A 14,660-nucleotide genomic window follows, 5' to 3' on the forward strand; every position below is an offset into this window, starting at 1 on the left:
GTTTCTGTTTCGCTTTGTTGCGCTCGTTTTACAATTATTTATAAATTGTTATTAAATAATCTCGCCCAAATGGTCGCCGACAACGGAACGCGCGCAACGCGAACCGAAGCGTCTGACACGCGAAACACGTAACACCGCAATGAAGACCAGAACTTCCACTGCTCATTCGCTCAGTCGTTCATTCGCCCATTCGGCCATTCGCTCACTTGCTCACTTTCTCACTATCTCAATCCGCAATCGCCGAGCAACATACACGACTTTTTTCGGCCTCGCTGCCGAAATCGGAAAATGCAAACTGGCAAAACAGACGAAACTGGCGAAACTGGCGAACCAGCCAGCCGAAAGCCAAATGGCAAAACAGTGACCAAGGCAAAGGCAGCTAGCTAACTTGGCAAACAGAGCTGAAAAAGTTGGCTATTTGCGAATATCGAAAAGAAGGAAATTAAAGTAAGTGAAAATATTAATAAAAAAAAACTCTATGATTACTTATCTATTTTCTTTGCTATTGTGCCGGAATAAAATTATTCAAAAATTATTTATATTTAAATGAATTCTGTACAATCTGTTACTCAACTTGTATTTGAATTGTGTATTTAATTTTTGGTCGAGTACTTAGCTAGTTTGTGGCTAGTAATGGTTGGCAGCTCAGATGGCACAGGAAAATTGGCGAAAGAGACAGCGAGAGAACGCTGAGCGAGGGGAAAGAGCGAAGCGACACTTTTTGGGAGGTGGGCGGTTGGGCGGACTGGTGGGTGGTGAAGGACGATGGGCGGTCGGCGCTGGGTGGGCGGCAGATACGACAAATGCACGTGTTATTTGCAAACTGAAGGAAACAGCAGAGAAACAACAAAACGAGAATAAAGCGTGAGCCACAAGGTCGACAACGAAATACCCTACAAGGAAATATTAATCGTAATTTAGTATTAAAAACCCTTCGTTTTTTCATTTAAATGTACGTGCAAGTGTATCTCTATATTAATGAGAAAATTTTCAAAAGACAATGTTCTCTTAATTATTAAGGCGCTTCAGCTAGCATTTGAATTTTGAAACACTAGGGAAACAGATGCCATCAGAGAAAAGAGGGACAGGGAGAGGGAGAGCCAGCGCGCGCAATTTTGCGAGCAGCGGAGCTTTTTTCGGCTGCTCTCTGTTTTTGTGGTGAATTTGGGCCCAAAACGCACGTGTCCCCGTTTCAAAAAAGCCGCCATTCCCGCCGCCCCCTCTCTACCTGCCCCATATCCTTACTCTCTATCACTCGGTCCTTTGCTCTGTTTCTTCTGGTTTTCCCTATCTCTTTAGTACCCTTCCCTAAAGTATTCTTCTTTTGCGGTTGCAAATTGGCCCGGCATGTTTCTTTATTCTCCAAGTGGGAGTGTGGAAAAGCCAGTGTGCTTATGCGTGTGTGTGTGTGTGTGTGTTGGAATCTTGCGGGTGTATATGTGTGTTGGTGTGAGTGGAGTGTGTTTCTGTGTCCTTCATTCGTGTGTGTGTGTGTGTGTGTGCTTGTAGTAGTACTACAGATGGATGGAAATGCGTGTTTTTTACGAGATTGCCTTTTCGGCTTATGCTCTGGGGCCTACATGGCCTTTCCTTCTGGTAAAATGCATATATGTATGTACTCTCGTTTATATGCTGCACACACGTGCATATATATGTTTTTCGCTCACACATAAATACCCTATAAGTACTCATCTTTAAAGTTCCTCAGGACCACAGACTCCAGAGTAACTGGCTGCCCGCTTAAGTAGGCAATATAAATTCACTTTGAGTGCAACCAAATTCGTGTAGTGAATCATAAGCAGAAAGAGTATATTTTAAAACGGCCCACGTATAACAAAACAATTCTTTTTTAATAACAAAGCTAAAATAAATATAAGTTGATTTTTATAAAATACACGATTTTTCATTCCGGACTTAGCTTCTTAAATAAAAAAAATATCTAAACACTGATTCGAAAACCTTTTGTGACGGAAGCTAGCTTTTAATAAAAGTGCATCGAAACACTCTCAATGCCCCATTATAAGCCACCCTTTCTTGATCGAAATAAATGGCCAAGGACTGCGGCTAATGGATTGGCCTGGGAACCGGGCTGGAACGAATCCAAATATTGCACAAATGGCGCCGGAGTAATAATGAATAATGGATAAGTGCAAAGAAGTCACTTGCCAAAGGCCATAACATACACCCCGGTCAGCTTTCAATGGATATAAGTGTTTAAATGCACATACGCGTTATGTGGGCCATATAAAATATGAATCTAACTGCATGGGAATATTAAATTACACTTTGCGCTCGGCAAGCAAAATTAATTCGCAGAAACCCGTAGCAATTAAAAGGCACTTACTCACGGCAATTGATTGCGTTTCGGATTTCGCTTTTGCACATAAATGTAGGATGATGTTCCGGTTAAATGCCTCAATTTCGATCCGATTGCCGGAACAGCGGACTGCAGACTGCAGGCTGTGCCAAATCAAATATAATAAAACCCCGGTTCTCCTGGCTACAAACGCTCGGAAATGCACCTGTGCGCTGGTGGGTTTTACCTGGCAGGTCGATTAATGACTTGGCCTTAATGAAAAATTAACCATTTTAATTTGAGGCCAACGCAGAAGCATGTTATTTGCTAATTTTCCCATCAAGTTTAAGGAGCGCAAAGTGCTCGCATAGTAATTACGTTAGAATAGAAGCCGCGGCGTTTAAATCAAGTTACTGCAGAATTTCAATTAAAAGTTAACCTGGATTTCATGATTTATTTATAGGCTTTCACTTTTCTTTTTGGTTTTTAACATATATGTTCATATTCAATTTAGGATATTGAAATATTGTATTGTATTGTATAGTATGGAATTGCTAACACAGATTTCATTTGAAATGCATTTTTTTTGTGATGCACCTCGCCCAGTGCACGTGGGCGCCATCTGTAGCATGCAAATGCAACTGCCTGCTGTATTACATGGCGTATACTTGATATGCCTCGCTTTTTACATGCCACTTACACGGATTCTACATGCAACTTTCGAAGCATACTTTTCAGGGTTAAGTGCACTACTCAGATTTGTTTCGAACTTTTTGCAAAAAGTTTCTGTGAATGCCCCTTTGTTGTTATTTAATTGTAGGAGTCATAAAAACAATTGTGGCACGAAAATCACTCATTTCACTTGGACGAGGGAAAAGCTTCTGAAAGAGGTACAAGAAGAAAATAAAAAAGGTGGCCTGACTTAATGCCGCGAAACGCAGTTCAAACAATGTAAGGAAAATGCAAATAATCCGATTCTGTATAATTGCACACTTTTACCGAGAACACTTAATAAGATGCGCCAGAGGATACATTAAAATTTTCTGGGAAAACAGTTCGAGTTCATTTAAGTTACTTCTTTAATATTCCTTTCATTTCCTCTGCTAAAATTGTTACTTATTAAATACCAAACCAAATAAATGCAAATATATATTAAGCAGGTGTTATTTTTTAATAAATAAATCACTTTTCATAGAGTTCATGATTTTGCATACTTCAGCACATAAAATCCAGCCATAAAATCGGTTTAATAGAGTGATACCCTTATCGCTTTATTTACTGCCTTTCCACGCCGACAATCCCGTCAATGAACCATATTCAGTTAAATTTCATAGGAATGGGGACATTGTACACGATGATGATCAAATTTAATACGCTCTTTTATTACGGTACACTTTGTATGTGATGTTCGTCTGGCTTTCATTGATTTTGGAGTGCGAAATCAGGCCACACAAGAATTTTGCAAGAACAAAGGACTTCAAAGTTGGACAATGGCTGCCTCGGACAATTTTTGACTTATGCATAGCAGGGCAAGGGATTTTTGCTTTGTCTATAAAACTGGTTGGCGTGGTGTACAGTGTAGTTGGATTTTATATCACTCTTATAATTATAATACATATACTTTGTGGCTAGTTAGATAGTACTCACATGATGCGGTGGTAGGCATCGAGCTGGTTGTGCGCACAGGTCACGGACTGCTCGGATTCGGTGGAATCATCGCGCAGCGTTGCAACGCCGAGCGGCAGAATCGGTATGATCGCAGCTGTGGCAGCTGCGGCCGTTGCCGGCGGCCCCGCCAATGTCGCCGATTGTCCCGCTCCCGCTCCTGCTACTGCAACCGCTACCGCTGTCCCGCTTCCAGGTACCGCTGCTGCCGCTGCTCTGCCCGCCCCGACTGCGCTGCCAGGGAAGGTCTGCTGCGTGGAGGATGATGATGTCGTACTATCGAGCTCCTGTGCAAAGTGAGTTCCCAAAGGAAGTATATTTAGCTAAGCGGCTCATCATTGAAAAGGTGGACAAAAGCGGTGTTTCAAAGGATCTAAGATAGGGGGGTTCCTTGAGTTTCTTAAGCTACAAGGAAAACTATAACGTTTATTTAAAAGAAATGCAATCACCCAATCATAAATGAAGATAGCTTATCAAAAACATTTATAAATAAATTCAATTGAACTAAATCTATAAAATAAATAAAATTCATGCCAATAGCAGAAGTTTGAAGGCTTTAACGGGCTCTTTTGTCCACCTTCCGGTCATGGAAAAGTTGCAGCTGGCAGGTGCGAATGATATGGATGGGTGGGCGTGGGTTCTAAAAAGGGTTGAGGCAGTGGGGGATTTTAGTGGTGGTTAGTGATGGAAAACCTTGATCTCGCCGGTTTCCGGCTGCGAGAATCGCTTCCGTTCGTAGAAGATCTCCCGCTCGATGGAGCGACTCCGGAAGGCGGGGGGCAGCGATCGATCGGGGGGAGGTGTCTGCAACTTTGGGGTCACGGGTGTGTTGCTGCTGCCGCTGCCCGTTGACTGTTGTTGCTGCTGCTGTTGCTGCTGCTGCAGATGCTGTTGCTGCAGATGCAAATGCTGCCGCTGCTGCTGCTGCTGCGAATGGGGATGTGTCTGGTGGGCGGCGGCTGCGCTGGACGAGGTGGGCGGACTTTTCTCGCTGGACTGCTGCTGATCGCGATGCTGCTGCTGCAGATGCTCGCGCTGCTGCTGGTGCTGCTGATGCTGCTGCTCGCGGTGCTGCTGCAGTTGCTGCTGCTGCTGGCGCTGCTGCTGCTGCTCGTCCCGCTTCTGCTGGCGGCGTATCTCAAAGTCCAGCAGACGGGCCTCGCGTTGCTCCTTGTCGCGCTGTTTGCATGCAATTGTCGCAAAGTGCATTCTTACTATCAGGTTTAATGGATTATCGCATGGCCATCGTTATTATTGCTGTTGCATTTTCAATTACTGCTTCATTTGGATTTGCTTTCTTTTCTTATCTATACTTTTTATATAATTTTTCTTGGTATTTTTTTCTCTTTTTTTTTTCAGGGATTACATTGGCTTTATCAAATTGTTAATTTGTTTGCACGCGCGGTAGACACACACACGCACACCGAATTGGCCGCGACAGAAAGAGATAGGGAGAAGGCAGACAGAGAGAGGCACACACACACACACTCACCTTGTAGTTGATAGCGTCCTGCTCTTCCTTTTTCGCCTCGCGCTCGTTTCGCTGTCGATCGCGCTGCTTCTCTTCGTCGGTCTGCGAGTTCTTGCTGTCTATATAATTTAAGGAAAGTGTTAAAAAATTATTAACAAACAAGGGAAATAATAGTAAATTAATAAAAAAGCAAGGTAATGGATCAACGATAAAGAACACATCAAAATATATTCAATCAAAAGAAGAAAGCATGACAGAAAAAATGTATAAACAGATGTTAAATAAACATAAATGTTAGAAATATATGAGAAATATAGAAATAATCCAAGAAATCCATAAGAATAGAAAGAGAGAGAGAGAGAGAGAGAGAGAGACGGGGGAGAGAAAGAGGCCATGTTCAAACTGTTTCAATCGATTCTCATTATTGTATTTCAATTTGCAATTATTTTACTGTCATCCTCTACTCAAGCACTAAACATGCAAGTTGAAAAGTGCTAAATGGTCGGATAAAACAACTTGCAGCATGCATATCTACAGCTCGCACTCTTATACACACGCACACACAATCTCTCAACTACAAATATATGTCTTTATATATAAATATATATATATATACACAGTTCAAGGCCACGCCCCCCTACTTACGCTGCTCCCCATCGCGCCCACCACGCACTGCCATCAAATAGCGACTCAGCCGAGGCGGTGTCATACTAATTCGCACCTTTCGACAGGTGAAAAGCCCACACGGAATCAACAGTCGTCAGTTGCGGCCGAAGAGCCAGGCGAAACTGACACTGAGCACCAACATGCGGCCCACTAAAAACATTAAGCTAAACACTGAACCCAAAACACTAAACACAACCAAAGTTGACCGCGGCCCAATTAGTGTCATCTTCTCGGGAGGATTAATGCCCAGCTGCGAGTGTTCGCGGCAACCAGACAGATATGCATTTTGCGGTAGTGTGACCAAGTCACGCACGTAATTTGGAATTGCGGTGGGCACACTGCTTGCATTAAAGTTACTTCACAGTCAATATCAATTTCAATATCTACACATCAACACGATTGCCATTTGTTTGCATTTTTGTATTTCTCACGTTCGTTAATTATTTGACTTATTTATAATGGTGTTTTTCCTCGTTTTATTATTTTTTCGGAGCATTCCCACTTTGAGGAGCGGTCTCTACTCGACTAACACTCAACATTTGGTTTGCTGCCAGTCGTTTTGCTTTCCTCGTGCATTTATGCTTCCCATGAATATTTGAGCTTTGAGCTTTGGCCTTGGCTTCAACCGATTCAACCCACCACAAGAGCACAAGAGTTCACCAAGTGCGTCACAAGCGGTGAGTAAACACTTATTTGAGTCACTGTGTTGTGGTGGATTAAAATTGATCATAGGAAAGTAAAATTGAAAGCGAATTTTTTAAGTTATATTTAAAGCCATTATTTTTCAGTTATTTACCTATGTGTGTAAAACATAATTTTCTATGCAAAAAGGAGAAAACCGGCTTACTTTCCTTAACATAGTTTTTAGCCCCAAGCCTTGGCAAATACTCAAATCGCCGTTACACAGTTTACTCATTTTATATTCTAGTTATCTGTTTAACCTTTTCGCAAGCTTCAAGCGTATGCAATTATCTCGTTCTACCCTTTTGATGACTTCAAAGAGGCCCGAGTGCCGCTAGTTGGGCGCCACAAGCTTACACCTGGCCCACCTTTGACCCCGTTCCATTCACAAACTACTAGCACACATACACACAGACGCATCAGGGTCTTCATTTTGTAGTATCATCATCGTAGTGTCATTATTATTATCATCATCAAAGCTCTACGAAAAATGCGAAAACAAAAACCAACCGAAAAATGTAAGACAACTAAGGGGAAACAAGGAACGTGGAACGAAACGAACTACACGTAACGTAACGGAACAACCAACGGAACGGAATAACGGAACTCGCTATGTAGGGGGGCTTATTGTATTTGGTTTCATTTGGTCTATGGGGTTTCTAATGGGGATCTGTTTGTGGCCTAATGGTTTCTATTTCCATTAAGCCAACACTACGAGACCAGAGAGAGACAAAGACAGAGAGAGAGAGAGAGAGAGAGACGGAGAGAGGCGGGTGGTGTGAGACAGAAAGAGAAAGAAATTCTTCCTTACCTCAATGTGTTTTTTTCTGATGTTGTACTTGTGGTGATGATGTTGTTCTTGTTGTTTCGAATTTGATTTTGATTATATTTTAGTAACGATTCTTGTCGAATTTGGCAATAGATTACACGCGATCGCGACGCGTACCGAAACGATTGGAATGGAATTAGTACCGTTAGGTGAGTGCGGTGTGTCTGAGTGTGTCTTTTAGGAAAGAGATAGACATATAGGCAGATAGAAAGAGAGGAGAGACTGAAAGGGAGAGATCTCCGTTTTCGATTTGATTCTGTAATTTCTTATTTTTGTATTCTTTCGCTTGTAATTCGTATTTGTTAGACTTGATTCCTTAGTTTTATGATTCCTTTTTTATTGTGTGTTGAACATAGAAGACAATACAATCAAAGAAGAGCAAAGAAAAGAAGTACAAAAAATAAATCTTCAATTATTTCGTACTTAAATCGGAACTAAATCTTATGTTTATTGATTGGGGAGAGCCAATAGACATCGTTTTAAGTATTTTAATCGAATAAAAGAAGTTTGGCCAGCCCCAAAATAAAATCTATTTATATGGACTATCGAATGATAGAAAACCAAGGAAAATCTGGGATTATTATCCTCCAATTTATCCTTTAAGCCGGATTACCTCTCTCTTTGGCTCTGGTTTTCTGGGCCTTGACTACAGTTACGCTATATTATAATATATTTGGTATGTGGCAAAATATATGGTTATACCTATGTTATATTAAGAACAGAAGTGTATGGTTATCATCGACTATATATGTAAAGAGAGAGATACTTTATGTGGCTTTCACATCTAAGAGGAGTCACTTAACAAACGTACCACATACAGACATACGTACAGACAAGATACATATATATGTTAAATACAGATAGATATACAGAGAGAGGACTCACAGGATGGCCTAGTCATACAAAAAGAAGTGGAACCAAAGAACAAACGATAATCGCACTCCCTATAGACTATACACGGGCTATATATGAATGTATTATCATCGCTTTCGGTTATATCGATCAATCAGATTACATAGACATCGAGGGACGAACAACACAAACGAAGTGGGGATCGGTATTGTTTTGTTTTTTCTTTGTTTGGGGGGGAGGAATGGGAGGTATTACGAATAGTAATAGTGGAGGGTCCAAGGTGCTGCCCCGCATGCGCAACCCGTAAGACTCACTTGAGGAACCGCCGCCAGCGCCCGGTGGCGGGTAGGAGAACCAAAATTGATGGGCCAGTTTGGAGTGGGGCCCAACCGAGGGGCTGTCTGGAAAGAGGACGTGGTATAGGTTAGTCAGTGTTCAATATGCAGTGCTCAACGGTGGAGGATCAAACGGATTCGTCACCATAAAAGATGTTTAAAGTCTGCACTCTCTCTCCCTAATCATTTCTTTTGAAAAGGTCAAATCTCCGTGATCCTCCATAACCGAAACCATTCGAATTCCTATTCCTTGGTGGAATACCACTCACCGATAAACAAGTCCTGTTGCTTGCACTTGTGTGCGTGAGCCTGTGGAAGGACCTCAGTGGTTTTTCAGTTGTCCAGTTATCCAGTTGTACTGTTTTCCAGTCTATGACCAGGCACGTGCGTTGAATTGAGTGAGGCTGGGTCCGACTGGGGATGGATGGTTCCAATGGTATTGCCAGATGGCCAGATACCCAGATAGCCAAATAGCCAAATAGCCAAATAGAGAAGCGCCGAGGGCGTGTCAGTGGTTCATTTCGGCGCTTGGGGAATTTACCGAGCAACACGGCGATGGTCACCCGCTGGCCCAATGGTTTACTAATGGGAGCCGGAAAAAACACACAACAAACAAATTAGAGTCGTACGCAAATTGGGGCCATCAACTTACTGACTTGTAGTCAACCGTGTGGCAAGTAATCAACCAAACCTACGCATACACACACAAACACAGTCGCATACACTGTGAATAATAATATACAGCTAGTACTTAATTTACATGTTCCCCTGTTAAATTGCCATAGTAAAGAATATATATAGCCACTGTTCCTGAGATCAATGGAAAATCAAACTAACTTTCTGATTGATATAATAGGTATAAAAAAGGCACTTAAAAATATAAGAAAATATATGTGTTTTGTTCATTTTGTCGAGTGTAAGGCTAGGCATTAGCAACCGCAAAATGCCGAATGGCTGTGGCAAGCAAATCTGGTTAACCATGGCAAATCAAATCGAATGGCATTACATCAGCGAGAGCCACTCGAGGGTTAAGTGGCTGGCTGCATGGGTTAATGGGGGTAGAAGAGGACTCGGAGCAGCTTTTATGCCATCTGTATGGGCTTAGGCACCAGCATGTGAAAATGGGTCAAAAACGTGACTCTTTGGCGATAAGAAAGCGGTGGGTGGGTGGAGCTGGGCGTGGGAAATGTGGACAAAAGGCGGTTTTAAAAAGTGGGCGGCGGGGCGGTCCTAACCTTTCCAACACAAAAGGATACCACCAAATGACACTGTTTTCAGTTAGGCATTTGCCGTTTCGTTTAATTTTTACAACCAGATAAATTGAGGCTCTTTTTTTTATGTTCTTTTTTTGTGTAGATTTCATTGGCTTATGTTCGAGCTAATTAACCGGTTTATCATAATTATCTCGTTATTAATTAGTGTTTATATATATTTGATTGTACTATAAGCTTATCTTCAAAGATTTGGATACAGCGGGAAACTTATGATATTTTTTTTGTAAAAGAACAAGTTTTGTATATTTTGTTTAAGATTTTCGCTGAATTCATATAATTTCACTAAGATCTATTCCATATATTAATGCTTCTCTGCTAATTTCATTTTCCTTCTATGATTTAATGAATTTTCAAGAACATGTGTGGTTTTGCTCTCCATATTTGGGTCACTTTATCAGCGGAAGTTCTCCTTTTGTCATCGCTTCAACTTTGCCATTTGAGCATCCTTTTATGCCCGAGTATTTCTAATCGGTTTATTTTGTATTTTATAATTTTTATTACGCCTTGTTTTGTTTTCTAATTTAATTAATCTGGTAAGAGTGCTTTTGTGTTAGCTGGTACAACAACCATTATGAAATTTTATTGCTTGCCATCTACTCACACAGTCACACACACACACAATCACTCGGAAAAAAACAACAACAACTGGGCCTAGAGGGCAAAACCAACAACACACACGTTAATGTGAGTGAGCGCGGGGGGAGCGGGGAGGTCCTGTTGCGACCCAAAAGGGAAAACAACTGTTAATTAATGCTATTGTGAATTTTAACGCACTATATTTCTCTTTTCTCGCACAACAACAAAAAAAAATAGGAACACACACACTGGCAAAAAAAGTGGGCAACAAACAGGAGCACAGAGAGCGTGAGATTGAGAGGGATAGCGGAGGAAGAGAGTGAGAAATTCGCAATTTGGCACACTGCGAATTACCGTTGTGCCACTCACTGCTGCTGCTGCCGCTGCGTTTTGGTTTATTTCCTGTCATGCCACTGCCAAAATCAGGACACGTTACTAATGCGTAAAACGCTGGCAAAAAATCCAACGAAAAAAATATGAAATCAACATGAAAATAGAAACGCAATCAGAGCCAAATGGTGGAAATGCAGGAAAAGCGTGAAAAACGAAATAGGACTCAACTCGACGGAGGCGGCGCCCTTGCAACTGCTTGCTGCTCTGCTTGCGACTGCCTGCGACTGCGACTGTGGCTGCTGCTTGCGCGTTTGCGACTGCTGCGGCTCCTCTGCTGCGGCTTCTGCTGCTGCTGCTGCTGTTGCGTCGGCTCCCTTCGCCAAATGCGAGTGCGTGCGATGGCGACGAGGGACGCGGAGCAGGACGAGCAGGAAGCTGCGCCGGAGGTGCAAGCCGACCAGAGCGGCCCCACATGATTAGGAAGCTAACGGGGAGCGTCGCAGGACATCTGCAGAGAGCGCATGCCGCCGCCAGAGAGAACGAGAGAGAAAGCTTCTGCCCACAGAGAGAATTTGGAAGGCAGTGTTGGCCGTTCGAAAGTAAGGATTAAAGCTCTGTCTAGCTTGAAAACTTCCTTTCTATAAATCAGCTGGACTATGATTGCTTTCGTTACTAGTCATGCACCAAGTTTTACCAAGTTTTAATAAATAAAAACTATTTGTACACATCCCATTTCAGCTTTCTTCGATTGTATGTCCAAACACAATCAGTTTTATGCCATAACACTAGTAATAATAGTCCAAATATGGAATGTGAGGCCTTGTTGAGCTCGTAATTAAATTTCCAATCAAACTGTGTTCAAAAATGCAATTTCTATTTTTTGGCCATTTTTACAAAAAATTCAAAAATTGACCCAAAAATTCATTTTCCCAAATTCTTCAAAAAGTGATAGGGATCGTTAGCACTGGTAATTAGCTGCTCAAAAAAGTTATTTTTTTTATCTATATGACAATTTTCAGCGAAGATATGACGACAAATTCCGTTTGTAAATATCAAGTTTTTGGCAAAAGCAGATTTTCCGAATTTCGGTCATTAAATAATCAGTTTTTTTTGCCATAACTATAAAAATAATAGCCTGAATTTGGAATGTTATACCTTGTCGAGCGTCATGCGTTGCACCCTGAAGGCCTTCTGCGCCGCCATGTCTCTTGTCCGCCGCATGAACACGATGATCAAGCAGGGCGCCGCCCTGCCCTCCAACACCTCCTCCTGCTACGTCAATGCTACCAAGAGGTAGTCGACGGCTGCAACGCCTTCGTGTCCAACATCAATACCAGCATCGCCAGCATGACATAAGCGCTTCCAAAAATGGTAATAAAACCATGAAATTATAAGCAAAGCAGATGCTGTTTTCCTGATTTGGGGGTTATTCGGATCGGGGTGTGGCAACCTTATCTTATAGCTTTCTAGCCTGTAGAGTGCCTCAGATCCCGAGATACGGACGGACAGACAAACATGACTTATTTTTAGCTGTTTCAAACTTTTAAACAAATGTGACACATACAAAGAAGGTCACAACACGTAGTTAAACACGTTACTCGTAGAGTAAAAGGGTATACTAGATTCGTTGAAAATGATGTAACCTAGTCTCCGACCTTATAAAGTGTACAACACGTCGATACGATTCGACCAAAATTTCTTAGCCACACCGAGTAAATTAGCGCGGCGGCTAGAAATATAAATAAGCTGAATATTAATATTTAATTGAGTATGATGAACTTACCACACCGCCAACGGCAAAGGAAAACATGGGGGCGTACCCACCTAACAGAAGGATGTTTCCCAGGATGCGAATCTGCCGGGATCGTTTTGATGAAATCTAACTTTATTCCATCTAGTTGGCGTGGGGTTTGCCGTACACGTATACAGCTAGCAATTCGGTTATTCGAACCCCATTCGTCACTTGGTACAGCTGTAAGTCACATCAGATTATTTAAAATTCTTACAAATAAAAATAAAAGAAAAATTACAATCATACAACAAATAAATACCATATTAAGCTCCCCTCTCCTTTTCTTTTCAGAATTTGATACAAAAATCTACCATATTCTATAGAAAAAAGGAAAATGCCTTCGATCAATCCATTTTTTGAATATGTGGCTGAATACCGTAGAGAACATCCAGACCTAAGACTACAACGAGTTATCTTATCAAGAGCTTCGGGTGAATGGAAGACTTTATCCGAATCGCAGAAATATCGCTACCGCAAACAAGTACGCATTCATTTTTTAATTGAAAATTCATATTATGGAGATTATTAATTTGTATCATTTCAGGCGAGCGATGAACGAAATCGGCGTCGGAGAGTTGCTATGGCAGAGATGCCAACGATGCTGTGCCAAGGATGCCGTTATGCCAAATTAGCATTTTATGCACTGCTTTTTTGTTGTTTAGTTTTGTTTTGCTTTTGCTTTTGTTTTTATTGGTTTTCTTTTTAGTGAACAAAATAATAATCAGTTTTTTGTCAGAACATTCCAAATAAAGGTTCAAATATAGAATGCCATACCTGGTTGAGCTCGTAAGAAAATTTCCAATAAAACGGTGTTTAAAACTGGATATTTACATTTTTTGCCATTTTTTGCAAATTTTGATGATGTTACCCCTTACAAAAAATGGTAAAATTGATTCAAAAATTAATTTTCCTAAATTCTTAAAAAAATGATAGGGATCGTAATTAGCTGCTCAAAACAGTTATTCGTTCGTCTGTATGAAAATTTTCGGCGATGTTATGACGAAAATTCCGTTTGTAAATATCAAGATTTTGGCAAAAGCCGTTTTTCCGAATTTCGGACATCAAATAGTCCGTTTTTTTGCCACAACTTTAAAAAGAATAGCCTGAATATGGAATGTTATACCTCGTTGTTCTCGTAATTAAATTTCCAATCAAACTGTGTTCAAAAATGCAATTTCTATTTTTTTTGCCATTTTTTCCAATTTTGATGATGTTACCCCTTCCAAAAAATGAGAAAATTGACCAAAAAATTCAATATCCTAAATTCTTCAAAAAGTGACAGGGATCGTTAGTACTGGTAATTAGCTGCTGAAAACAGTTATTTTTTCGTCTATATGACAATTTTCAGCGAATTTATGTCGAAAATTCTGTTTGTAAATATCAAGTTTTTGGCAAAAGCCGTATTTCCAAATTTCGGTCTATCAAATAATCAGTTTTTTTGCCACAACTTTAAAAATAATTGTTGATATATGGAATGCCATATATCGTTGTGTTCGTATTTCCAATCAAACTGTATTTAAAAATACAAATTCTATTTTTTAGCAATTTTTTGCAAATTTTGATGATGTTACCCCTTACAAAAAATGCGAAAATTTACTCAAAAATTTATTTTCCTTAATTCTTCAACAAGTGATGAGCATGTTTGGCTTTGGTAATAAGCAACTCAAAACTTTTGTTCTTTCATCTTTATGATTATTTTTAGCAAAGTTGCGTATTAAATTTCCATCAAGGTAATTAATGGCAAACACTTCGTAAATAGCGAAATTAGAGCGTATTTAACAGCATTGGTATCTGTCGCTAGACAATTTATTTAAAAAATAAGCTTTTCGAAGCTCCATCGTTCGTGAAAGCTTTATAGATGCTAATAAAAACGAAAAAGACACGATCGGA

General features: G+C 40.7%; 1 protein-coding gene and 1 long non-coding RNA gene across 13 annotated transcripts; one reads left to right on the top strand and one right to left on the bottom strand.

Moving 5' to 3' along the window:
* The first annotated feature begins 78 nt into the window (after window positions 1–78).
* On the top strand, window positions 79–13,934 carry LOC27207646. Of its 5 annotated transcripts, none has more exons than XR_005544582.2 (5): window positions 5,551–6,775; window positions 10,883–11,577; window positions 11,717–12,952; window positions 13,062–13,251; window positions 13,315–13,933. It is a non-coding gene; the product is annotated as an uncharacterized LOC27207646 (long non-coding RNA). The 5 variants fall into 5 exon arrangements; XR_005544584.2 differs by having other exon boundaries at window positions 11,998–12,952; XR_006542066.1 differs by lacking the exon at window positions 5,551–6,775 and adding an exon at window positions 79–447 and having other exon boundaries at window positions 10,883–12,952; window positions 13,315–13,934.
* Window positions 2,367–10,608, bottom strand: LOC6739879 (uncharacterized protein DDB_G0271670). Of its 8 annotated transcripts, XM_039297081.2 has the most exons (8): window positions 10,031–10,293; window positions 9,065–9,377; window positions 8,775–8,857; window positions 5,454–5,547; window positions 4,655–5,140; window positions 3,944–4,248; window positions 3,763–3,853; window positions 3,658–3,727 (listed from the first exon to the last, which is right to left on the bottom strand). In XM_039297081.2, the coding sequence occupies exons 1-8, from the start codon at window positions 10,156–10,158 to the stop codon at window positions 3,716–3,718; spliced, it is 1,512 nt and encodes a 503-aa protein (XP_039153015.1). In that variant the 5' UTR covers window positions 10,159–10,293; the 3' UTR covers window positions 3,658–3,715. The 8 variants fall into 8 exon arrangements, 7 of the variants coding, with proteins under 7 accessions (XP_039153016.1, XP_039153015.1, XP_039153014.1 ...); XM_039297082.1 differs by lacking the exons at window positions 3,658–3,727; window positions 3,763–3,853 and adding an exon at window positions 2,367–3,177; XM_039297080.1 differs by having other exon boundaries at window positions 3,658–3,853.
* Window positions 13,935–14,660: the final 726 nt, after the last annotated feature.

This window comes from Drosophila simulans, chromosome X (genome assembly GCF_016746395.2).
Source record: "Drosophila simulans strain w501 chromosome X, Prin_Dsim_3.1, whole genome shotgun sequence".
NCBI classification, from domain to species: Eukaryota; Metazoa; Arthropoda; class Insecta; order Diptera; family Drosophilidae; genus Drosophila; species Drosophila simulans.

Bases quoted from the DNA above. Each gene is read 5' to 3' on its own strand.
- LOC6739879 (XM_039297080.1), bottom strand. From the start codon at position 10,158: ATGAAATCTACACAAAAAAAGAACATAAAAAAAAGAGCCTCAATTTAT. The intron at 5,141-5,453 runs GTGAGTGTGTGT...GCATGCAAACAG, and splicing joins AGGACGCTATCAACTACAAG to CGCGACAAGGAGCAACGCGA. The intron at 4,249-4,654 runs GTTTTCCATCAC...CACTTTGCACAG, and splicing joins CGGAAACCGGCGAGATCAAG to GAGCTCGATAGTACGACATC.